The 24,950-nt window shown below is 44.5% G+C and overlaps 2 protein-coding genes across 7 annotated transcripts in view; one reads left to right on the top strand and one right to left on the bottom strand.

The window, feature by feature from the left end:
* The window catches only part of furina (furin (paired basic amino acid cleaving enzyme) a), a 75,675-nt gene extending 67,409 nt beyond the window's left edge, over nucleotides 1–8,266 (bottom strand). The window contains exons 1-2 of one of the 6 annotated variants that reach the window (XM_018763507.2): nucleotides 8,057–8,266; nucleotides 2,082–2,407 (exon numbers count right to left, since the gene is read on the bottom strand). In XM_018763507.2, coding sequence (XP_018619023.2) covers nucleotides 2,082–2,258 — 177 coding nt within the window. In that variant the 5' untranslated portion in view covers nucleotides 2,259–2,407; nucleotides 8,057–8,266. Of the gene's footprint in view, nucleotides 1–2,081; nucleotides 2,408–3,300; nucleotides 3,319–5,127; nucleotides 5,332–5,364; nucleotides 5,432–7,563; nucleotides 7,726–7,748; nucleotides 7,930–8,056 lie in introns of those variants that run through there. The other 5 variants (XM_018763508.2, XM_018763510.2, XM_018763506.2 and 2 more) reach the window with 5 other exon arrangements.
* On the top strand, nucleotides 5,377–24,477 carry ckmt1 (creatine kinase, mitochondrial 1). Its single transcript, XM_018763513.2, has 10 exons — nucleotides 5,377–5,439; nucleotides 19,017–19,218; nucleotides 20,244–20,442; nucleotides 21,014–21,109; nucleotides 21,454–21,675; nucleotides 21,875–21,960; nucleotides 23,031–23,154; nucleotides 23,667–23,801; nucleotides 23,910–24,035; nucleotides 24,224–24,477. Exons 2-10 carry the CDS (start codon nucleotides 19,067–19,069, stop codon nucleotides 24,335–24,337), a joined length of 1,254 nt encoding a protein of 417 aa, XP_018619029.2. The 5' UTR covers nucleotides 5,377–5,439; nucleotides 19,017–19,066; the 3' UTR covers nucleotides 24,338–24,477.
* The last annotated feature ends 473 nt before the right edge of the window (nucleotides 24,478–24,950 follow it).

The raw sequence follows: 24,950 nt of genomic DNA, 5'->3' as shown, positions 1-24,950 counted from the left end.
ACTGAAAGTTGGAATGCAAGATGCTCTCTGCTTTGGGCACATGCAGTTCACACCTGTGTACACAATTCTGCTAAATTAATTAAACCTCAAATCTGCAAAAAGAAACTAAAAGTCAGCAATGAGGGAAAAGATAAGTGCACGCTCAACAGCGTCAGGAAGTGGGGCTCTCCTGTGCGTAAGGCTGCATCCGGTATGTAAACAAATATTCAAACGAAAGAGCTGCTAAAAACGTGCAAGGAGGAGTGTGGAAAAGGTGCAGAAATCAAAGATCTTAAGAGGACGGTTCCATTCACCCCGAGTGAAAACATTACTGCAAAAAGAAGAGAGGGCTAATGGCATGCGAGCCGTCAACAGGAAATGTTTCATTCATCTCACGTCCACCCACGGAACTCCAGAGCAAACTATAAGCAAGAAAGGTTAAATATTCATGCATTTGTCCTCAATTTGAGGGAGCGAAATGACTAAGCATTCAAACCCATCAACAGCTTCCATCAAACATAAGTGAGAAGCCTTGCGGAATGCCACTACTCCAAGCTCATGTTTTACAACCTTTGCCCTCATTTGTGTGGTATAATCCTTATTTTCCAGCCCTACCCCCCTTCCGTATGTATGCAGAGACACCCATCTGTTTGCTGGATAATCCGTACCGGCACACCGTCCGTTGAAAGCAAGGAGAAAACAGAATACCGTGAGCAAGAACTGCTGAACACGCTCTCCTTGCTACAAAGAGTTCACAAAGCTAGTCGGGAACTCCTCTACACTAAAATTGAAAATGTAAGCAGCAAGAGCGCAATTAAGACATTATATAACCAACTCGGGGAAAGGGAAAAATGCGGTCAGACTTAATCGCTCGTTTGTTAATGTGGGTGCTCTTCGGGTTACTTCGGCACCATTTACTACACATATTCACCAGCAACAAAGCGGGTGATGTCTCACCTGTGCAAGCACTGCTCTCACAAAGCAAGCATCTGGAAAGCGGTGCAACAGATCCTGCCGATCACAATAGAAATGCACCATCGCACAGGTGCTCAGTGCTCTTTGAGGGGGCAATAATGTCATTTGTTTTGGGGAGGAATGCCTTTGGCGAGATAAAAGGTCGCTTTACCAGCACGTCAATAAAACGGGCAGGTAAGCCACGCTCTTTCTGGATCAGCAACAGCGAACATTTTTAAGGGCCGAAGAGAAAAAAAAGAAAAAGGGAAAAAAGAAAAAAAAAAAAAAAAAAAACCACACTCGGCTGCAAACCGTCCACCCGTGGCACATCAGTCTCCGAGGCAACACATGCCACTTTCTTGTTGCTGTTCAGGTCAGGAGCCTTGCATCTGAAAAGTGACTGGGAAGCAGAGCTGCCATGTACACAAACAAGGCATCAAGCGATCCTGGAGAAACACACACACACGTTCTGTGTCCTTCCCTTTCTCAAACAGGTCATTTTGTAATGAAACAACCGCTTGGACCACAGACAGCTGTTTTGCTAGAACTGTGAAAGCTAGTCTGATTAAAGCTGCGATGTAAAGCTTCACATTGAAGTCACAAAGTGCTGAGCCTTTACACAACGTCTCTGTCAGCAGCGTCAGAGACACTTCCTCACAAACACTTCAAATTACCACAGAACCAGCTGTCACAGCTAAGCTTCTTAATAAAAAAGAAGAAGGAATGTGCCAGAGTTAAATGTGGGGAAAGTTCGCCAAGAAATCCACGGCTAAACCACACGCTGAAGTGCATTTAAACAAAAAAAGCACGCTGACTGAAGCTTCTGGTCCACCAGCTCTGCAATCTTACCTGTAGCTGGAGGCAACTCTAGGTGAGATGGACAAACCAGAGGAGGGCAATTGATGGATAACTATTAAAAGCAAATCCAAAAAGTGTAGAACAAAAGCCAAATTCACCTCTCATTCAGCATTTTGAACTCATTTTGAAAATCCTTACTGGTTATAAGATTCCAAAAAAAAAAAAAAAAAGAAAAAGAAAATGTAAAGTCACATATGGACACCTCTCAGAGTTTGACACACTGTAGGTAAGAGAAATGTAGACTGTTTTAAATTTGATGATCGTTCCAAACTTAAAGAAGAGCTACTCACATTTCCGAGGTTGACGAAGCCATGCTTCTGTGCGATCTTGTCGGCCTCCTCTGCTCCCCCAGAGATGTGGACAGCCCACGAGTTGGTGAACACCTTTTGAGCCACAGAGGGATCAACTGCAGAGGCCAGGAGGAGCAGCAGTGGCCCGAGCAGCAGCGCAGCCCTGCCAAGATCCATCGAGAGGAGCGAGGGCCACCCAACCACGTGTCCCTGACGAGATCAGGGGTCCCTTGACGGAGCCGCCTTGACAAGCGGCCCGGACAAACTTTAAAACGGCAGCTGCCGGAAGCTGGATGAGGGGGAGAGGCGTGAGCACTGGGGGTCACCTGGGGAAACGAAAACAGGGACAGGACATCACGCTATTGCACTGAGAAGAACAGGGAGGAAGTGTAAAAACTAAGTTAAGGTGACTGACATTGTTGCCACATCCGAAGTACTGACAAATCATTTATTAAATTCACAACTAAATGCATGTTTATGGCAGAAGACCAGGAGGCTACCGTTACACAGATAATATCACAACGTACTTTAGAGCAGTTCAAAACAACTTTTACAGAACATAAGCTGACCTATTCTGAATCATTAAACTCTTACGGGTGGGGAAAATTCAGCACATCTTTCAAAACTGTAGAAGCGAGGAGATGGTACATTTGAAAAGTAGACTAGGTCCATTTAAATATTCATTCTCTCAAGCATGCTTCCTTGCTGTCAGTTCCAGCATTTAAAGGTTGGCAACAAAAGTGCAGAGGTCCCTTACTACGCACCATACATGTACTTCCTCAAAAATTTTTCTGTAGGGCTTCCTTTTAAGCAGGCACGTCTTGCATGCAACAGCAGTGAGTGTCACAAATTCACCACAATACAAGCAAAATTTCAGCAACAATCTCTCTCTGGGAAGAGTAGTTTTGTTTAGCACTATAACTACAGACAGAATGAAGACTAAAAAAAAAAATAAATAACTTTAAAAAACAGTAAAGCCAGTAAAAGAATATGAAAGAATTAGCTTAGTAACGTGATCCAATGAATTCCAATTTCCTCGTCTGCAAAAAAGTATATACGTCATCAAATTAACGTAGGAGGTGTTTAAGATACAGGATTTCAATCACAGCAAAAAAGCCAAGGAAACTCACCAACTGAGCTTTTTTTTTTTTTTTGTTTAACTTAAGAATTCAAAGAACATGCATTAAAAAAAAATATTAATATAGTCAAAGAAATCTACCTCCAATCACATCTCCAGGGAGCATTTAAGAACTCATCAGTTTCAAAGGTGTCACAGTCTTTGTCGAAACCCACAGGCAGATAGGCGTACAAATATTACATTGAACCAAACCGTGTCAGTTTCGGGCAAGTGTTGAACTTCAGGAAAACATCAGTCATTCCACAATGGATTGCAAAAAAGATAAACAGTGAAAATCTCGGTTACCTCATTCCGATGAAATCTACTCAGCTGGAATTCTTTGTCACAGAGAGGAAGCCAGAGGCAAGCGAGCGAGCAAGCAAGAGAACGAATTTGAGCTTGCGATTTCTTCAAAGACTCAAGTGTTTCAAACGAGAGCAGTTAGGCGTTTTCTCCAGGGAGCCCCCCCTTGCCAGCAGCTCCTTGGAGGCCACGCACAGACATAAAACTGGCAAATATGCAAAACATGTCGACTGCAATCTAAAGCGCATTTGGCTCCTGGGAATTTATATAAATACACGTTAAAATAGCTACTCGTGAGAAACCAACATCAAACCGATACAGTAAAAGGTACGGCACCAACGTAGACTTGAAATCCAGAGAACAGAAAGAAGAGACCGGATCCAAATACGAGCAGACCAAAAATGTCCTGGAAGAGGACTCTATTAGTGGACCTGAACACGGCACGTGTGTGTCAGAGTTAATAGCACATATAGGGTCAGTTAAACTGACAAACTACATCCATAAGCGTAGCCTAAAACGCTGAGATTGCCTCGGTATTACAAGCATTTACTCGCTTGCCATTTGTTCCTATGTAATGTAAAATTGAGGGGAGGAGGATTGACACGAAATCCAAAGCAGAAGCAAAAAGCTTCACGTCACTCTCCCACGGAGCCTCGACAAGGGAAGACCGTTACAATGTTATTTGTATAAGTTTCCTTAGAAAAACACATTTCCCCCATTTCCTTAAAGTGTGCGGTTTCAGTGCAGTACACTAAACACATACAAGCCCACACACAGACACTCCCACAAAAAAGCTCGCCCAAAACACGCACTAAATACTTCATGCCAAAACCCAGAAGCGTGAATTTACAAAGAATTATTTCTGTAAAGAATGGTATAGCCTAATGCCATTTCTTACACCACTGGAAAGAGAATGCTTGGAAATATTTTGCCAACCGAAGCAATTCAGACAAAACAAAATGAGACATGACAGGATTATCCTCTTAAGACGTTTTTTCTGACTGCCTGCCGCCTTCCTCGGAATGCTCCCATGATAAAACCGTTAAGTGACCAATAGCTGAAAATGATTAATTGGCCAAAAGTGCATTACATTTTCAAACATCAAATTCTGTGACGCACAGGGGGCACGGCGAAGAAAGCTCTTCGAGATGAACGTTGAGTTCAATACTGTGACAGAAGTGAGCAAAAAAAAAATATTCCCATTCACACTTTGAAGACTTTGTTCTACCAATTACTGCCAAGGCTGCTTCGGTACAGGGGGTCTTGTGCTCTTTCCATCGGCCGTCTTGTCTCCACAGCTGGTAGACACTAATGGTCTTAGCAGCAAACCCTAGCAAATATACCCCCCGTTCCTCTACTGAGATTCATTTGAGAAACTTCAGTCTTCGCTCTTGGTAAAGACAAAAAAAAAAAAAAAAAAAAAAGAGACTATACCAGTCAAAGATTTAAGGATGAAATAGATAGGGATGAAACAAAAACTCGAGCGAACAATACCCCGACAAGCTATTAAAGGGGGTAAGGAAAAAAAAAAAATACACAGAACGCCACGAGGAAGACAGCGAAGCCCACACGACGCACGTCTGCATTTTGGCAACAAACACTAACGCCCTGCTGATGGCAGTTTACCTCCACGCAAACAAGTCTGTCAATCCGAACACGTCTCAAAATGCTACACTCCATTCAGACATCCTAGGAGGGCTCAGATCATTTCTGCTCGTGCTTCAATAAAGCACAGCAGGGTGTTTCCCCACGGCGCTGAAAGTCGTTCGGTGGCATTCCAGCAGAACAAAGTAAAGTTATGTGCTTCGCAGCAAAAAAAAAGGGACTGCGAACAAACAAATGCCGGAAGTCAGGGATGCCCACCTCCAGGCTGCGGCTCGCTTCGGCATCCTTCTTTCGCTGTTGCTCCGAGGCCGACTGAGGGGTTCGCAGCAGCCGGTGAGTATTTAACTTTGACAGTCGTCCACATTTCAAAGTACATCCGCCCTCCGTGACCTCGGCCGAGCGCTCAGCCACTCTTTCGGTTAAACATGACTGCAAGAGCGAGGGCACCGAGTTACCGGGAATAACCAGATGAGTTTGTCTCGTTCTCGGAAGCCAAGTCCACCGTGGACGTATGTCATCACAGAGCCACTAAAGCTCTTCCTCTACTCATGTGAACCGTGGCTTCATACTACATTTACTACCCTTCCAAGATGGGATGTTTAAAATGATTAGGAAATTACGGCCGGGAGCCTTTCAGATGCAGAAGCACATAAAAGCTAAAAATATAATAACCCTGAAATCAGACCCAAAAAAAAAATAATCTTTTCGTTGTAATGGAAGTACATATTGAGTGCGTGAGATGATGACAGGGCAGAGAGCAATTGTACAACAGCGTACCCAATGCCGCCCGCCGCCCTCGGCCCCTCATGGGTACCGCCAAGAGCGCACGTGAACAGCACAGACGGAGCGGAAAAAAGAAAAGTGCTTCGGACATATCTTTTCATTTAGCCCAAAGCCCTGTTGGAAAAGACGACCAACTCGAGGACAGACTCACAGAGCCCCCTTTTATACGACGATCCGCCTAAACACATGACAACAAGCGTGCAGCTATAGCAATGGAAGTGTGAGCAACACAGAGAGTGCGTTTCACTGATGCGTGGATGAGCGACCCCAGTGTAAGTAGTATATTTAGCAGTGTAAGTCACCTTGGTGAGGGTGTGTGGGCTGACAACACTATAAGGTTCATTGGAAGCTGCTTTGGAGAAAAGCGTCTGCCAAGTGAATAAGTGTAAATGGTGTTGGTAGGCGGTGGTATTTTTGTGAGCTGCTGACTGTCAGTCTCCTGGTAGGACACACAGAAACACACGCCAGAGGTGCAGGTGTCTCTTTTTACTGTAGTATTTAGGGCGAATCTCGAGGAGCGCAGCGAAGGCGAAAAAAAGGCGCCCAGGAATCAATAGTGGGCGCCGACGCGACGGTGCTTATTCTGTCCAATACAACTGCTAATACTTTACTAGTAGCACAGCAGTAGCTTTACTGTTAGCACTACTACTAGTACTACCGGTACTGACTGAGGTCACAGCGCTGCTGTCACTCACTGCTGTTGTTTCAGCAGTAACGATATTTTCGGTGCTATCAGGCTCGAGACACCGGACGGGCGCGCGCCCACTGACTGAGCCGGTGGGTAAACGAGGAGGTGTGTACCACGGTACACGCGAACACCGGTTCGCCGTCGCGGCTCCTCCGGTGGGGTCTCGTGGGCACGCACCCAGTGTCAGCGCGTGAGCAGCGCGAGCAGCGAGGCGCCTCTGCACGAGGGGTGTGTGTCCGCTCAGCCCGGGCCGGGAGGGGTGAGGAGTCGCACCGCGGACACTCGAGTCGGTCACAGTCGGTGGTCCGAGTCGGGGTGTCCGTGTCGCCTTCACGGTTCACTCCACTTAGTCTAAGACTAGAGACGGCGGGCAAAACCCCCGAGTAAACAAAACTGAACAAAGAACGAAGAAACAAACAAACAAAAACGGGCGGACGCGAAGGTCCACAGCTCGCGCACGCACCACACACAGACACTGAGACAGACCCTCGGCCGGGGCTCGTTGCGAACACGAGTGTGAGAGTGAGGTGCTTCGGATGTCGAGCCACAACTTCAGTTCAGAACGGCACGTAACACAGCCTGGTTACGTTAACGGGGCGCGTTCGGGGTTCCCTGTGCACCCACCCCCCCACACTTCATCAATGGTGTAAATAAGCCCGTGTTTCCAAAGGGCAGAGACGGTATCTGAGCACCGATGCCCCCGCCGTGCCCCACTTGCGCAATTCCACTTCAACAACCCCGTCCGGGAAAGGAACCATTAGCGTCACTGCGAGCAACCCGCGTAACCTTCTCTCTCTCTCACACACACACACACACACACAATATATATATATATGTTGTTATGTATGTCACGTAGTACATACACGACGACGAATGTCAAGTAGAAACGTGGTTAAATACAGTACATATTCAGCACTGAACACATCCCGGAAAAAGAGCAATTTAATAAATAGAAAAAGTCGTTAAACGATCTCACTCACTGTTACCTGAGGTGTGAGCAGGCTTACCCTCCGGTGGTTAGGAACATGATCACGGTCACCCACTCATAACTTTGACTTTTGTAAGGCAACTTGCACTAAGTCCCACCTCCTGGCGAACGCGAAAACGTGACAGACACTTAGTAGGGCACGAAAGGCAGTTCTTGCGGCCAGCAGATCGGGATCATCCACACCTTTTCACCACAGCACTGGCAGGGCCGACGGCTGAGATGCTGGTGTTTCGCAATGACCCCCTCGTTCCAAGTTCCGGAGAGGTGGTCCCGATCTGCCCAGCAGCCGCGCATCCAACATGCCTCCCTGCTGCGCTCGAGCTGCTCCTCTCTTTCCCGGCCGGTCGCTGTTGTTTACTGCTGCTGGCCGCCAACACCAGTAACTAGCCCAACCCAGCTCAGCTGAACCCAACCAACCTTGACCCAGCCCAGCCCAGCCCAGCCCAGCACGCTCCCGAAGGGGCTCCGAGCCCCTGCACCACTGACTGTACCTAATCACTGGCGGCTGCGGTGGCGGCGTCATGTCTCAGCCGCAGCCCGACTTCAGGTTCTCCTCGGCTGCGGTGGATCGGTACACTCGGTGTGCCTCGGGAGCTGGGGGGGGAGCGACAGGCAGCGCCACCGGCGTGCAGTGCAAACTCCGCAAGGAGCCCCGATTCCCCGACTCTTCGCTGAGGGAGGCTCATGTACACTGCTTATAGACAGCGCATGCAAGGTTTCCAGAGGGGTGGGGGAAACTTTACTGTGCCTGCTTTCCTACTGGTGGTCTTCAGGCGTGACTGCAAGCACGGATTCGGAATAACCCTCGGCAGCATAATGATTATGCAGTGTAAACATCACATCCTGGCACCACTCGACTGCTTATGACTCGTACCCCAGCCACGACCTCTCCACGAGCCAAATCAATCTGTTTTTCCACGGGGGGAAATAGAAACAAAATCACATTCCCCCCTTTACGACTTCCACCGAGAAGCCGTCCCCATACCAGGAAACACGTCACTGGCAGGGAGCGCGCGCGGCCAGGACACGCCTCCCACTCGGACACGCCCCCCTACAAGGACACACCGGACAAGGCGACCACTCGGATACGCCTCCCGCTCGTGCGCATAGGACACGCGGCCCTTTGGAGACGCCTCGGCCACGCCTCCATTGGGACGCGACTCCTCAACGCCAAAGCAGCCGAGGCATTTTTTTTGTTACCTTTAATAAAAAAACTGCTCTAGGATCAGCTTAAATCAGCACAACTTCCAATTATCAGCGATGGGAGCTAAATGACGAAACTGACCGAGAATCGGTCGCCGAAGAGCCTGGTGCTCGCGCGCCTTCTAAACTTCCTGAAAACCAGTGAAGTGCCTCCATCTGCAGGAATTCCGCGGTACGACCGCGCATTTAAATGTTCCGCGACAGCTGGAAGGTGTCGAATGTCAAAAAGCAAGACGGTTGTGAAGAAATTATATATCCTCTTGAAGGTGTTCACGCCAAACATCAAGCCTACTTTTTGTTTTTTTTTGACAAACCATTAGCTTTCTCTCTAGATACCGTGATATTGACTAGCTTGCGAAAGGTAATTTAAACATGTTGTACGTTATAAACAAAACAGGACACATGTAAAACACTAAAGCCCACGCAATTAGAAAAGTGTGTAACTAATGAACACCTAATGCAGATAGTTTTTACACAACAAAACTGTTTAGTGAAAACAGAACTAGGTAGTAAACGGTTATTTTCATAGATATAAATATGCCTAAATACCTGTCTTTGTTACCAGGGGTCCATAAAACACTTTACCTGAGATCCGTCGCTAGGCCTCGGGAGGGATGTATTTAAATGAAGAAAGTAGAAAAAAAAAAAAAACTTACGTAAAACAAAGATATGTGATTTTATATTTCTTATTTATGGTCTTTTTATAACCGCGAGAATCTTTTGCCGAACAACATTACAACAACGAAAGGACGCACTTGCTGTTTTCTCTATGATAAAATAATGTAGGTACCGCATCCCAAGTATATATTTTTACCGTAAAAAAATGATCTGACATTTTTGAAAATAATGCTACGTTGTTTTAAACATTCGTGGATTATTTTAAAAGGTGCGGACCTCACTTGTAATTTCAGGATTTACAAGTGAGGTTAATAGGCTGCACTTTCAGCTCGGGATTCGGCTTCACGCTTACTGCACCTATCGATGGCCTTTGCCGAATGTATCTGTGAGTAAACAGCGCCACCTAGCAGGTCTGCTGTGGAACTACTGATGTCCTTCAGCCGCTTTATTACTTTATTACAGCTTGTTTATTACTTTTAAGGTACATTCACTTGTACATAGAGTGAAAAAATAGTTATAACGGTTTGTGAACTGGGGGTGCAGTGGGTTGGACCGGGTCCTGCTCTCTGGTGGGTCTGGGGTTTGAGTCCCGCTTGGGGTGCCTTGCGATGGACTGGCATCCCGTCCTGGGTGTGTCTCCTTCAGCCTTGTGCCCTGTGTTGCTGGGTTAGGCTCCGGTTTGCCGCAACCCCACTTGAGACAAGCGGTTTCAGTCAGTGTGTGTGTGTGTGTGAGTGTGAATATATATATATATATTATAATTTGCTTTTTCTGTACAACTGGCTTACAAATTCATGCAGCTCACTTACAAACTCACTTCTATAAATGTGCTTTGCATAACGGTGACAAAGATGCAAGAGGCAGGGCAACTGCACACCAGGCACCGCACCCCACCCCACACAGGACATACAGCAGCAAAGCATCATGGAACAAACATGCATGAGTACATTTAGGAAAATGACAGAATAAAAGTCATTAAACTGACTGCAGAAGTTTGATGTTTAGCACAAGATTGCAGGGGATAATTATTTCTTGTGATGCTGACAGTCTTAGCCAGCCACAGCTGTTGACTCATAATCTAATATCACAAATAAAACAGCTGATGATGATGATGATGATTGTAAGTCACCTTGATGAATAAGGTGTGTGGTGCTGATAACACTACATAGTGTCCATTGGAAGTCGCTTTGGAGAAAAGTGTCTGCTAAACGAAGTAACATAATGTAATTTATCCAAGATTATGTTTTTCTCCCAAGCAATTTATAGTATTAAGATACTTCCAGTTATTTACACATGTATACATTCACACTTGTATGCTGTTCGGTAGTCTTTACTGGAGCAATCGGTGCTAAGTTTCCAGATGAAGGTTATTAGAATAGGAGGTATGATTGGAACTCGGGTCTTTTGAGCGCTTATACATGTAAGCAATGAACATCAAATGATTCACTCATCGAAATTGTGAATTTTTTTTTTCCTTTCAGAGGGCAAGTCTGATGGCGTGTGAAAGCTGTGCTTTAATTGGTGGTATGTACAGAAACGATGGCTTCTCGGGGTCGCACTGAGGGGTAGTTCCCAATAAACCCAACCCCGATGGTAGTCTTTAATAGTAATTTTCTGGCCCTTCAACTTTAGTCTAATTGAAGGCTGACCACACCAGGAGCACAAGGTTCACAGTATTCATGGGACACTCACTTCATGTCATGATCATGTCATCATGTCAAGATTGCAATCCATGAAGAGCTATGACCCAAATTTCTAACTCAGTCACAGTGACAATTTAACATTATGAATAACTTAGCAGGGTTGCAGTGGGTTTGACCAGGTCCTGCTCTCTGGTGGGTCTGGGGTTCAAGTCTCGCTTGGGGTGCCTTGCGATGGACTGGCGTCCCGTCCTGGGTGTGTCCCCTTCCCCTCCAGCCTTCCGCCCTGTGTTGCCAGGTTAGGCTCCGGCTCCCCGCGACCCCGCATGGGACAAGTGGTTTGTGACTAACTTAGCTATAAGAAATGCAGAGCATATACTGTATGTCTAGTGTGGGTAAATCTTGCTGTCCTGCTTTAAAAGCTTATAAAATTTGATCAAAGGATTGCGCTGTCAAGCCCCAGCAGGGAAAAAAAACATCATACAAAATGCATGTTACTTGCTTTGATATCTGTATAAAATGGGAATCCTACTAACTGTTAATGTGCTATTTTAAATGTGAAAAACTAGTGCCACATCACATCTAACAAAAAAGGAAGATGTGGAATTGCTGACATCAAAATATTTAGATTCTTTAGTAATGGTATTTGACTTTTGCAAAGCATTTAATTTTTAATATCAATGGCCAGTTGAAAATGAAGCTATGCATTGATACATGACATTCACCTGTTTAAAGATCACATCTTTACATGTCCATTCTTGCTCTGTGGACTCTCAACCAGACAGAAACTTTCCTGTGCCCTGTGTTTCTGAGAGAGGCCTGGGATCACTGTGACCCTGCACTGGACAAGCGGTTGTTGAAGGAGGGAAAAGTCCTTTGTCAATGTGGATCGGCTGTCCAGGTGGTAAAAAATGCTGCTTTCCTAGGTTAGACACATAAAAAGATACCCATACAATGGCAGGAAATTGCTTGGCTTTTAAAAAAAATCATTAAAAAGCAATAATAAGATTTTCCTTTGCTGAAACTTCACGTTTACTGTCTTTATCTGCTATTTTGTTTTTGTTTATTTTTAGAAACCTGTCAATATAGGCTTCTTTAGTCTGTTTCTCACACTTGCTATATATTTAACATAAAATTTTATATTCCAGTTAAACCTTGTCTTCCTTGCGTCTGTTGCAAAGTAATGTAACCGAATATGTTGCTCTCCATTTCACGCAAAGCTGCAATCTAATACGTCTTATTATGACTACATTATTCCTTGCTTAATGGGGTAATTCATTGTGTGAATTCACCCTGTTAAGCGAATTCCTGTTGTAAGGGGATCAAATTACCATTATTTGTCATGGGAAGATATAACTGGTCCTCATACAAAAAATTTGTTACCTGAAATTAATTAAAAAATAAAAATAAAATGTATCTTATGTGGGGGTGCTGTGGCGCAGTGGGTTGGACTGGGTCCTCCTCTCTGGTGGGTCTGGGGTTCGAGTCCCGCTTGGGGTGCCTTGCGACGGACTGGCGTCCCGTCCTGGGTGTGTACCCTCCCCCTCTGGCCTTACGCCCTGTGTTGCCGGGTAGGCTCCGGTTCCCCGCGACCCCGTATGGGACAAGCGGTTCAGAAAGTGTGTGTGTGTGTGTGTATCTTATGCATGACAATGATAATACCAACATATTTTAAATAATATTTATAACAAAAATATTATTTTTGTGGACAGGCCTCTCATTTGACATTTTCATTTACTCACTGCAGTAAAAACTTGTTCTGCGAGCGGCACGGTGACATGGTGGCAAAGCAGGCAGTGCTACTGTCTTACAGCACACAGTGTGGTGTGAGAGGATGTAGGTTTGATCCCCACTCAGTTTGTGCGGAGTTTGCATGTTCTCTCTGTGTCTGTGGGTTTCCTCTGAGTGCTCTGGTTTCCTCCCACAGTTCAAAGACATGCTGTTCAGCTTTACCCATAGTGTGTGTGTGTGTGTTTGTGTGTGTGTGTGTTCCACTGATGTATGGATGAGTGACCCTCTGTAAGTAGTGTATCTAGCAGTGTAAGTCACCGTGGTGAATAAGGTGTTTGGGCTGATAACACTACAAAGAGTTTGTTGGAAGTCGCTTTGGAGAAAAGTGTTTCTTAAATGAATAAACGTTTAACGGCAATGGTCTAAACTCTGACTGGCTGCGTGACACTGTGTGCTGGACGGATACATTTTAACATTTTGGATTTACTCATCAGCATTGCTCAAGCAGCCGGAGGGTGCATGATGCTGCTGGGTAGATCCCCTTGAGCCTGTTCTGGGGTGGCATTTATTGGTGAACACCTGGCTAGGTGACCTGCAAAGCCCAGAGGGAATCAGGCCAAAAATACCATGTGAGGGTAACACGGTTTCACAGTTACATTTTGCAGATGATGGTATCCTGTTTTCCATATTGTTTGAAATAATTAAACCAAAATTTTTAGGAACGCTACATAGGGAAATTATATAAGGTCAAATGCTAATTACCAATACAGGCCAGCCCTTTTTGTGCCTTTCTAAAGCAACGTTAGAGTCAGAATCTGTATTTACCTATGAAATATTTTTTGTAATGAATTCAGATTTAAAAAAACAATAATTAATTGTAATAAGAAGGGTATTGGTGTTTTCTCAGTGTGATGTTGGAAAAAAACTCTCACCACAAGATGTTAATTTAGTTGCAGTAAAGACCTTTTTGCCTATATATTAAGCATTTCCTTTTAACACTGTTTAATGTTATTTTGTCAGGTGATGTATGTATGACAGATGTGGGAACCAGAACAAAACCCCTTTTGTGTTTTATTTCACATTTCCCTGAGACCCATAGTTAGGGGGGCACGGTGGCGCAGCGGGCGTGGCTGGGTCCTGCTCTCTGGTGGGTTTGGGGTTCGAGTCCTGCTTGGGGTGCCTTGTGATGGACTGGCGTCCCGTCCTGGGTGTGTCCCCTCCCCCTCCAGCCTTGTGCCCTGTGTTGGGGTTAGGCTCCGGTTCGCCACAAGTGGCTTCAAACTGCGTGTGAGACCTGTAGTGTTGTATAATTACACAGAAAACGTTTTTCTCTAGACTAACGCGCAATAATCACAAATAGCCTGTATACATTTCAGGAAATTATATTAAATACAAGCACCGGACAGGTCATTTGCAATCACGTCAAAGTTCAGAGAAAAGGTTGTAAGAGAAGTTGCATATCTTATCTATAGGCAGCAGAAAGCCTCACCCTTTTTCTAAACATACCTTGTGACAAAGGTCAGTTCTGTACGTGCCTGCGAGCACACCCGCTATGGACACGCCTGCGGTACCACAGAAATAATCAATCGGATAGATTTACACAGCAAAATACTGGACAATCGCATGTTGTCTATCATGTATTTTACCATCCTCTGTTGGTGTCAAAATTTATTCATGCAAAAGTTAATGGTTTATAAGAAAGTGCATGACGGATCATGTAATTTTATTTCCTGCGCTTCATACACGGCAGACGATACCAGGTTGAGAAAACAACTGTACCCGTATAGTAAAGAATTTCATCAAGCAGGAAAGGAAAAAGCAACTCGAAATAAAATGTTTTGCTGACTGTCTGTCACAAGTCACTGAATCGGAGATTATCCTTCAGCTAAGAACCACAGTTGCTGCAAAAAATTAGCAAAACCGTCAGAGTAAACTTCCTGGACATCTTGAGAGACCATGTAGAGAAACCTGATTTATTGTAAGTGATGAATGGAAAAAAAAATGAGGTCACTCCCACTGAGGTTCTCCCAGAAATGCCACGTAATGTGAAAATGAATTGAAGGTCACTGCAACCCGCTTCCTGGTAGAAGGTAAGAATTCACAGAGGGCACACAGATGAATTTAATAAGTATTCATGCACTAAAAGTCTTTGTATTATTTATTCTTTCTTTTTGCATGCTTTCTCTTGGTTGTCTACTCATTCAATTATTCCACATTCAGCCTTGTTTGTTGAAATGAAATGTAAGATGGAAAATGTCTATATTCCACATTTCATTTAATTATATTATGATTTTATTATTCTGCTATGTGAAAGGGACAAGGCGTAATCTGAATTCTGTAATATCATTCTGCAATATCAAACCCCTTAATTTCCACTAATTGTAAACTGACAAACATTGACATTCAGAATTACAATTTAAATCTTTAAACTGATCATGTAAAATGGAAAATATAAATGCTTGTGCCTGGAACTTTTTTTGTGCATTGAGCACGTATTCTCTGTTGAAAGATAGTCTTGACATGGACTTCGTTTGGAAAATGGTCCAGAGTCTCTTAAATTTGCTTTATTGTTACCGTGTTTCATTTTATCTTTTCCACAAGCTGCTGGCTGACTGAATACAGTCACAGTTCTTGACCTGTCAGGTGTTTCTCTCATTTTATCCAGGTAATTGAGTTTGAGCAATTTTGCTCAATTTTGGATGTCTGTTCTCAGCAACCGCTTGTCCCGAGCCATGCAAATAATTCATGGAAATATTAATCTACTTTCAAAAACAAAACTTAAAGACTATGTAAAAGCTGTACTTTATTGCTTTTTAACTGCAACAGACTTAAAATTCCACCTTGGTAAAAGTAGTCTTTTATATGTCTCACAGTGCCTGGGTGGTGCGAGAGGGCGTGGGTTTAGTCCCGCTTAGTCTATGTCTGTGTGGGTTTCCTCTGTGTGCTCTGGTTTCCTCCCACAGTCCAAAGACATGCTGATCAGGTTCCCCCATAGTGTGTGAGTGACAGAGAGAGTGTGTTCCACTGAAGTATGGATGAGTAGTGTATCTGGCAGTGTAAGTTACCTTGGTGAACAAGGTGTGTGGGCTGATAACACTACGTAGAGTTCATTGGAAGTTGCTTTGGAGAAAGGCGTCTGCTAAGGGAATAAATGTAATAAATGAAATATAACATTGGAAAACAAGCTAGATTTCAAATAAGACTTTGAAAGACCTGTAGCATAGATACTGGCTTTCAGTGGGCTGTGATCATTTTTCACACACCTTGCGCTCCACCAGTGGATACTGACTTCATACCCAGTGCCTCCACTGGCATTAGCCCTTTGGGGTCCTTTCTATCCTGGGTTTTCGCAGGACCTGAAAGAGGGAGTTGAAGTCACGCAAAATGAAGCAACAGCTTATGAACAATATACTGCGCCCGCACGTGACTCTGACACGGACACGTATCGCTGTAACGTGGACACGGGCCTAAAGTGTTAACAATCTTATGTGTGGAGTGACTTTATAAGTGCAGAAGTGATATAATGAACATAGAACAAAGACGTGATGTTTGTATTAATCAACCAATGTCAACAACTGCTTGTCCCGCGGAGAGCCGCCACTCATTCCGGAAACACAGGGTGCAAGGCTGAAGGGGACACACCCTGGACAGGATGCCAGTCCATCACAAGGCACCCCAAGCAGGACTCGCACCCCAGACCTTCTGCACAGTAGGCACCAGCTAAACCCTTCAGGCCACCAAACCCCCTGCGAGTCAATCCGTGAAATAGAAATATGTGACTAGAACGTGGAGGCATCATGAAATGCAGGACTGGAACCGGACAGGTGTATGGAATAGCTCGGGCACAAACACCCACGGGACAAGATTAGGGAAACCAGTGAATAAAAAAGGATCGCTAGGCTATCACAGGAAAAGCACTGGAGCGCTGATCATGAACCCACAACCCTGGATTTATTACCTTTACTCATTTATCTGACACTTTTCTCCAAATCCACTAATAATGTAGTTATTTACCCATTTACAAAGCTGGGTAATTTTACTAGAGCAACTTAGGGTAAGTACCTTGCTCAAGGGTACTACAGCCAGAGATGAGAATCAAACCTGTGATCCAGGGGGCTAAAAGCAGTCGCTCTAATCACTACGCTACCAAGTACAAAGAAATTAACAGCCGAGAGGGTCTGTGAGACTGATGAAATTGAGTTACACCTCCTGTTGTCACAGGGGTTATTGCTGGTCTGGGATGTGACACTCTGATGGCAAAAACATAAAATTAGGGCCTATAAGGCTAAAGTTTACAAAATGATGGACTAATACAGCAGTAACCCTGTGTTCGGTCAAATACTAACACATTTTCTGTCAGCCCTGATTATGAATTTCAGCATTACGTGTTAGGTCACTGTGCTGTCAACAAGTCATTCGGATATGGGTTTTTATTATTATTCCTCATGGAGCTGAATGGGGGGGGGGGTGTGGTGGTGCAGTGGGCTTGACCGGGTCCTGCTCTCTGGTGGGTCTGGGGTTTGAGTCCCGCTTGGGGTGCCTTGTGATGGACTGGTGTCCCGTCCTGGGTGTGTCCCCTCCCCCTCCAGCCTTGCACCCTGTGTTGCCAGGCTAGGTTCCAGCTCCCCGCGACCCTGTATGGAAAAAGCAGTTTCAGATGATGTGTGTGTGATGTAGCTGATCCCTCTGTTCAAGACTACTTATAATGTTTGATTTGTATACCAAGCTTCTTATAGTGGGTGACCAATTTATACAGCAGTGTGTTACTTCAGGGTAAGAACCTTGCTCAAGAGTACTACAGTAGGAGTGGGATTCGAACCTGGGAACAAATTCAAATTACGGGAGAACAGCCCAAACCAAGACACTACCTGCTAGTCCACTACGCAAACTGGTATATGATGTCTTATTGTATATACATCCTGCAATGGACTGGCCTCCTACTCAGGGGATAGCCTCTCGTAGCCTAGAGCCCAGTGATTCTGGGATAGGCTCGGGACCCTGACAAGGACAAGGAGTTCAGGAAGCTGAGTCAGCAAGTATATGTACATCTTAACATTAGGCCAAGTGCAAACGGCCACACACACTCCGTTCAAAGAGGTGTCTTTAATCCGTGCCATTAAAAAGGTATTGTTCATCGAACATCGAATGACATTCACTTCCAATATCATACAACATACTAGTTTCCATCATAAATCAGGCCAGAAACAGAGTGTGTGTTGGTTAAGGCAGGGTAGTACACATTCCAAGGGTTTGGAAACGTGTATGTTTTGTGTAGTTTTATTCTAAACAGATAGGGGGGGTGTGGTGGCACAGTGGGTTGGACTGGGTCCCGCTCTCCGGTGGGTCTGGGGTTCGAGTCCCGCTTGGGGTGCCTTGCGACGGCCTGGTATCCTGTCCTGGGTGCGTCCCCTGGCCCTCTGCCCTGTGCTGCCGGGTAGGCTCCGGTTCCCTGCGACCCTGCATGGGACAAGCGGTTCAGAAAGTGCGTGTGTGTATTCTAAATAGCTTATGCTATAGGCAAGTACATTTGATTTGCAATCTGGAGGGCAGAGGAACGAATGAGCCGAAGCTGCTGCATCTCTCTATATCACTTATCTTTTATAAACTCAGAACGGGCCTTTGTTTTGCTCTGCTTTTTAAATGCAATATAGCAAACACACTGTGTCTGCAGTTTTGCTTAACCCTTCAGCTCATCACAGAGGAGCCATATGGTGATGTCACCACTTACTGTCCTATATGCGACACAAATGACAGCCTTTGATCTCACCGAAATGTGTTTACGAACTTCCTGCGCTTTACTTATAGGAATGTACTACACTGCACACACTCACAATCTTAGGTGACATCAGCATAAAACTAAAGGACGTAACTAACGGCGGACACTTCAAAAAGCCTTTTGATGCAAGCTACGGGAACACGTTTGGCTGCTGAAATAAATCCTGGGCTGAATTAGTTTCGTTCCCAAGAAAACGCAGATTAATTATAAACAAGCGAGCTGAAGCGATACCCGGCCGCGCTGACCATTAATTGTTAATTGATATTAATTAATGATTATTTTCGCCTTTGGATTGGTTCTCCTGCACCGGCCACGCCGGTGTGTGGTGCTTTCCCCACTGAGGAGGGGGGGTTCCCGGCTCTTTTGCTGCAGTCCCCAGCACGTCTGCGGCTGCGGTTCTTTCCTCAGCTGTATTCCCACCACGTAGCGCGCGCTCATCCGCCCGCCTCCATTCATTCGCACCCTCATCCATTCCTCTCCCAGCCTCCTCAGCGCAGCATCGCCTCTCTTCTCCTCGCCCCCCCGGATACAACATGGCAAGCACCTTCGCTCGGGTCTTCTCCTCCAGAGCGAGGAGAGTGGGCATCCTGTCGCTGGTGGGCGCGGGCTCCTTGGCCACGGGCTTCTTCTTCAACAGGGACTATGTGGGCGCAGCGTCTCAGCAACGCAAACTCTACCCTCCCAGGTAACCTGACTGACGGCGTCCGGCCGCAGCGCGCGCCTCGCAGTCAGTCAGTCGAACACGGCTCGCGCTCTCTCGTTCCCGCTCACTGTGCATCTGTTTCTCGCGCACGTCCGCGAGCGGACAGCTAGTGTGGACATTTCGCTGTAATTTACCTTATGTTCGCGGTGCTGGTTTTTTGGGGGAAAAGTGCCATTTTCGCGCAGGCTCCCCTGCGACCATGTATGTTAATTTTACTCTTAATAAACTTGAAAAGGACATTGCTGGAATGCTTTCCCCCTTTTTTTTTTCATGTGAAGTAAAACTTCGGTCCGTGCGCGGCGTAGATGACAGGCGTTGATGAATCTTAGTGGAATGTTCTAGAAAGAACCAAAGTGAATGACGTTCGGACAGTTGAGGGTCTCCGCGTCGGTTTTTACTGCGTCTTTTTACCCTTTTTAATAGCCTCGCTGTGTAATATTCAGTTTCTCTAACATACTCAATCAGTGAGCCCCAATTAATTATATGTAATTGTCATTAAATGTAATGCATTGCCAGTTGTCCTTTGAGTTTGAATATGCAATATATTGAAAACCGAGGCATATTATTAAGTAACTGCGATTAGCAGTAGTAGTATTTATGCGAGGATATCATGATTCTCTTGCTGTTTGCTCTGCCGTGGTTATTTAATTGTTTCCAATAATATGCTATAAGGAATTCATTGAATCAGGAGAATGCGTCCTTGCAGCCTGTTTAGCTAATAATTTAGATTCTACTACAATTCAGATATTACATTCTGGAAAGATGATTAAAGGATTATTGTTTAGTGGAGCCTAGCAACCATACTGCTCATGACGTCACAATATTCCATTCGTGCCAAGATCACGTGTATAGTACAGTTATTTCTTCTAATTGTTAAGTCAATTTTTATTTTTATGCCCGATGAGGTATTTGTTGAACCAATTGCTTTGGACTCGGTCCGGCTCAAAGAAAAATCCTTCGTCTAGCGCTTTCGTGCAAATAAACCAAAAATATTATGCTACCGACAGTGCCGAGTACCCTGATCTGAGAAAACACAACAACTGCATGGCCAGCCAGCTCACTCCAGCCATCTATGCCCGGCTGTGCGACAAAGCTACACCCAATGGCTTCACGCTGGACCAAGCCATTCAGACAGGAGTGGACAACCCAGGACACCCTTTCATCAAAACCGTGGGCATGGTTGCTGGGGACGAGGAATCCTACGAGGTAAAGGGTCATTTGTGGTGCCGGGCGGTCACAAGTGTTTGCGCTGGGAACCATTCCAGAGGCACGAGAAACACGACCCGAGATTCTCTTCTCTGCTGGGTGAACCATAAACTATATGTACAGTTGTCAATTTTTTTGTAGACTTAGGCCATATGAACATTTTCCTACAACTGTATACAGAAATATGGAGATATACCTGTGAGACACCAAAATGAATTCCATAATTAACTACAGTAAGAGTTATTCTGAGTACAGCATCAACAAATGCCTGCTCTGTAGTGCAGTAATGTGCCTCTTTACAATAAAAGGAGAAGACAGGGAAAGGGACGGTGAAAATACTTCTCTCCTGATTTATAGAAAACAGATCCCCCTCCACCCGGGCTAAGCGGTCGTAATTTCTCAGGGATTCTGACCTCGGGGGCACACAACGTACAAGATGCGCGTGTCACAGGCCATTGTGAATTTGAAAGTTTTCTTATGGCTACACATTTTTCTTTTGTTTTTCCTGTTAGTAGGAGTTAAATCCTGAATCGTGACCTTCAAAGTGCTTGTTTGTGCCATTGTTTCCCAGGTTTTTGCTGAGATCTTTGATCCAGTCATAAAGGAAAGGCATAATGGCTATGACCCCCAGACAATGACACACCCCACTGACTTGGATGCCAGCAAGGTACACAAATGGAGGTTGAGGGAACACTGCTAAAAGGTTACATAATGTGTGTAACACACTGTGTGGGTAAGGCTCACCTTAATTGATTGATGGACTTGCCCTCTCATCATTCAATACCAGTGATGTTCATCAAGGCTCATCTGATTTAAGTTCTTAGCCCTTTCCAAAATGTATGGAAGGTTCTCTTCACTGAGACAGTAAAGGTGGCGAATCCACATTTCCTTGTGGATTAGACAGACAAAGCACATAGAACTGAATATAATAACTAATCCAGGGATGATGATATAGTGAAAGTGTTCTGTGAAATGACCAAATGAAGTGTGTAACGCCATACTCTCTGACAGATACGGTCAGGGCAGTTCGATGAGCGCTATGTGCTGTCTTCTCGAGTGCGCACGGGTCGCAGCATCCGTGGCCTGAGCTTGCCCCCCGCCTGCACGCGTGCGGAGCGCAGAGAGGTGGAGCGGGTGGTGGTGGATGCCCTCAACGGGCTTCAAGGTGATCTGAAGGGCCGTTACTACAGCCTAACCCAGATGACAGAGCAGGAGCAGCAACAACTCATCGATGTAAGGGCATCCTGCCAACAACGTGCATCAAATGCTTCAGTTCCACTACCGCAGAACAATCAACACAGTTTAGAAAAAGGGGTAATAATGACTGCAGGGTGAAAATGTAAGCAAAACTACTAGATTCAAGGTTTTTTTCAGCAAGTGCAGACATGTGACTTATGCATTAGCTATTTTTCTCTCTTGTTTGATTTCCTAGGACCATTTTCTCTTTGATAAGCCAGTGTCGCCGCTCCTGACCTGTGCAGGAATGGCTCGCGACTGGCCTGATGCACGAGGAATCTGGTAAGCAGGGTGTAGAAAGTGTGACCAAAACAGAACAAAATTATTATTTTTCATATATAATAAATATGATCACTATTAACATTCATGGTGTATTTTTTGTTTGTGTTTATATGCAAAGTGTAAACAAAGAATCTTAAATCTTAATTACATTAAACAGTGTGAAATTTTTGCATTGGATTTGGCTGGGACTTCAAGCTGAGGATGTGTCATACCACAGTTTTTTTTTCCTCAGTCAAAATGGAAAAACATAGGAAAATAACAGACATTAAAACCAGAGGTGCAATAATGCATTAAGAATATTGTATAAATGAGAGCTGTACAAATAACAAAAGCAGTACAAGGCTGGATTGTCTGGCAGAAACTCTGAACTAAGAGTATCGGTCTCTAGCTTGTCGAGGTTCCATAATGGTGTAGGATGCATTTTCTAGAAATGGTCTGGGTGGCCTGGGTCCATTCATTCCATTAAGAAGGCAGAAATTGATTGTAAGCTTGCGCTATCATTTGTCTCCGAGGCAGTATGTCTTTCCAGCTCAAAGAGCAAAAAAATCACATTGCACACAGTATGCGGTACACAGTTCTGTAGACAGTAGTTAAGAGAACATCAGTCTATTGCTGTAATCATTCTTTGAAGACAAACACAGCAGTCCTTCATTATTACCTTTTCTTTCGGTTTGGAAGGAACGATTTCCGTATTTGGTATCCAAAAATACATTTCCATAAATAGATCAAACCAGCATTCGCTTGCTTGATCCAGCATCAGTATCTACTCCCTTTTCTTCAGTCACACTTTAAGCAGGCTAGTGCAGTCTTCAATTATTAATCCCCACTCTAATAATGACCTCTTTACTGTTTGATTTTCTCTTCTTTACTCCTAACACATGGCAAGGTCCTTAGCATGCACTTTAAGGTGTTCCTAAGCTTGTAGTACCCAGGGTGTCACTATCTACCTTTATGCTAACTCAACAGAAAAACAACTCTTGTGATCAAGGATCTAAAATAACATCAACACTGCAGTGATTTTTCTTTTCTTTTTTTTTTTTTTTTTTAATCCCTTTGCTTGGGGCAAACAGGCATAATGATCAGAAGACCTTCTTAATATGGATTAATGAAGAGGACCATACACGGGTTATCTCCATGGAGAAAGGAGGCAACATGAAGCGCGTGTTTGAGCGTTTCTGTAAGGGACTCCAAGAGGTAAATAATCCCAATGAGTGTCGTCTTGTTCGTCTTTACTGGCTCACTGGACAGAAATGTCAGCATCTTCTATTATAATCAAATATTGATTATAGTTTAAAATTTCAATAATTAACTGATGTAAGTAGAGGGGCAGCCAGTAGTGTAGTGGTTAGAGCTGCTGCCTTTGGATCCAAAGGTTGCAGGTTTGATCTCTGGCTGTAGTACCCTTGAGCAAGGTACTTTCCCTAAATTGCTGCAGTAAAATTACCCAGCTGTATAAATGGCTAAATAATTGTAACCTTAACACTGTAAGTCGCTTTGGAGAAAAGCATCAGCTAAATGAATAAATGTAAGTGTGTGATCAGTTTGCTTACAGTGGATCCCTATTGTGAACCAAACTATCCACTTTTGATGGAAGATTCTGGGTATTCATTCCATATGTAGGAGATGCAGTAACTGGATGTAGTTGGGCAGGGGTGAGTTCTTGACTTATTTTGCTACTGTTTCTGGCAATATCATGTTATTGGTAGGTGGAGAGACTGATCCAAGAGAAGGGCTGGGAATTCATGTGGAATGAAAGGCTTGGCTACATTCTCACCTGCCCCTCCAACTTGGGCACAGGGCTAAGGGCCGGTGTTCATGTCAAACTACCTCGGCTCAGCAAGGTACCACCCCATTTCCCCATAGTTTTTATGACTAGTTTGCAGGCTCCAGGAATCCCTGGATGCTGGCTTTCTGACAACTAAACGTTTCCTTCATGTGTCTTACTACAGGATGCTCGTTTGCAAAAGATCCTGAACAATTTGCGTCTTCAGAAGCGTGGCACAGGGGGTGTAGACACTGCAGCAGTGGGCAGCACCTTTGACATCTCCAACCTGGACCGATTGGGCAAGTCAGAGGTGAAAAATCATCTAGGAATCATCCGTTTGAGATTTCTTTATAGAGGACAGTTTCTCTAAGTGAAAAGAACACTATTTCTATATTTGGTGCACTTTTACATTCTCAGAGGATGCCTAACTAATTAGGCTCTAAAGCCAGAATGTCTGTTCTATTCTGAGCTGTGAATTTGTCCTCTGCATGTCTTCAGGTTGAGCTGGTCCAGATAGTGGTAGATGGCGTAAACTACTTGATTGACTGTGAGAAGAGGCTGGAAAAAGGCCAGGACATCCGAATCCCACCACCAATCAGCCAGTTCAAGTAGAATAACATCAGGCTTCCATCGTTCTTGGCTGCTCCATCTGCAATTGTCATGTATAAGCAATTAGATACATATTCATAATATAATCTATATCCAAGAAAATGCTTATGAAATGGAAATAATGGTACCTAATAAAGTATTGTGTAACACATGCATTTGGTTTTGTTCTCAGTGATTGGAACTGAATGTGTCTTGTGTTCAAATATTGGTCATATAGAGTGTTTAATTTGTATATTAAAACAATACAAAGTGATTTATCAGGCAGCAGCATAGAGTATAACATGTACTATGAATGTAACACTTAAAAATGGATTCATTTTATATATTGACACAACTCGCATCTCTGTTTGAAACAAGCACATTGTTTTGATGTAATTTCACTAAGCAGCTTTTCTCCACTCAAGGCATTGCTTTGAATAGCTATTCTCCAAGATCAATATGGTCACCATGGCAACTGAGCCATTTTCAGATGGAAGGAGCTTACTGGTGTGATGGTCATGTGACTCCTCACTGCAAGCTCAATGAAGACACTGAAGAACACTGAGGCAACCCCACATTCCATTTCTTTTAAGTTCATTGTATAGTCTGGCAAGAACAGTTTATCACCAGTATTCTT

The sequence above is a fragment of the Scleropages formosus genome, chromosome 11, assembly GCF_900964775.1.
Source record: "Scleropages formosus chromosome 11, fSclFor1.1, whole genome shotgun sequence".
In the NCBI taxonomy this organism is placed as follows: domain Eukaryota; kingdom Metazoa; phylum Chordata; class Actinopteri; order Osteoglossiformes; family Osteoglossidae; genus Scleropages; species Scleropages formosus.
This window is presented reverse-complemented; position numbering and strand designations above follow the sequence as displayed.

Coding starts and splice junctions, on each gene's coding strand:
- ckmt1 (XM_018763513.2), top strand. CDS start 19,067: ATGGCAAGCACCTTCGCTCGGGTCTTCTCCTCCAGAGCGAGGAGAGTG. Junction 21,110..21,453: donor CTGACTTGGATGCCAGCAAG/GTACACAAATGG, acceptor ACTCTCTGACAG/ATACGGTCAGGGCAGTTCGA. Junction 23,155..23,666: donor TCTGTAAGGGACTCCAAGAG/GTAAATAATCCC, acceptor TGTTATTGGTAG/GTGGAGAGACTGATCCAAGA.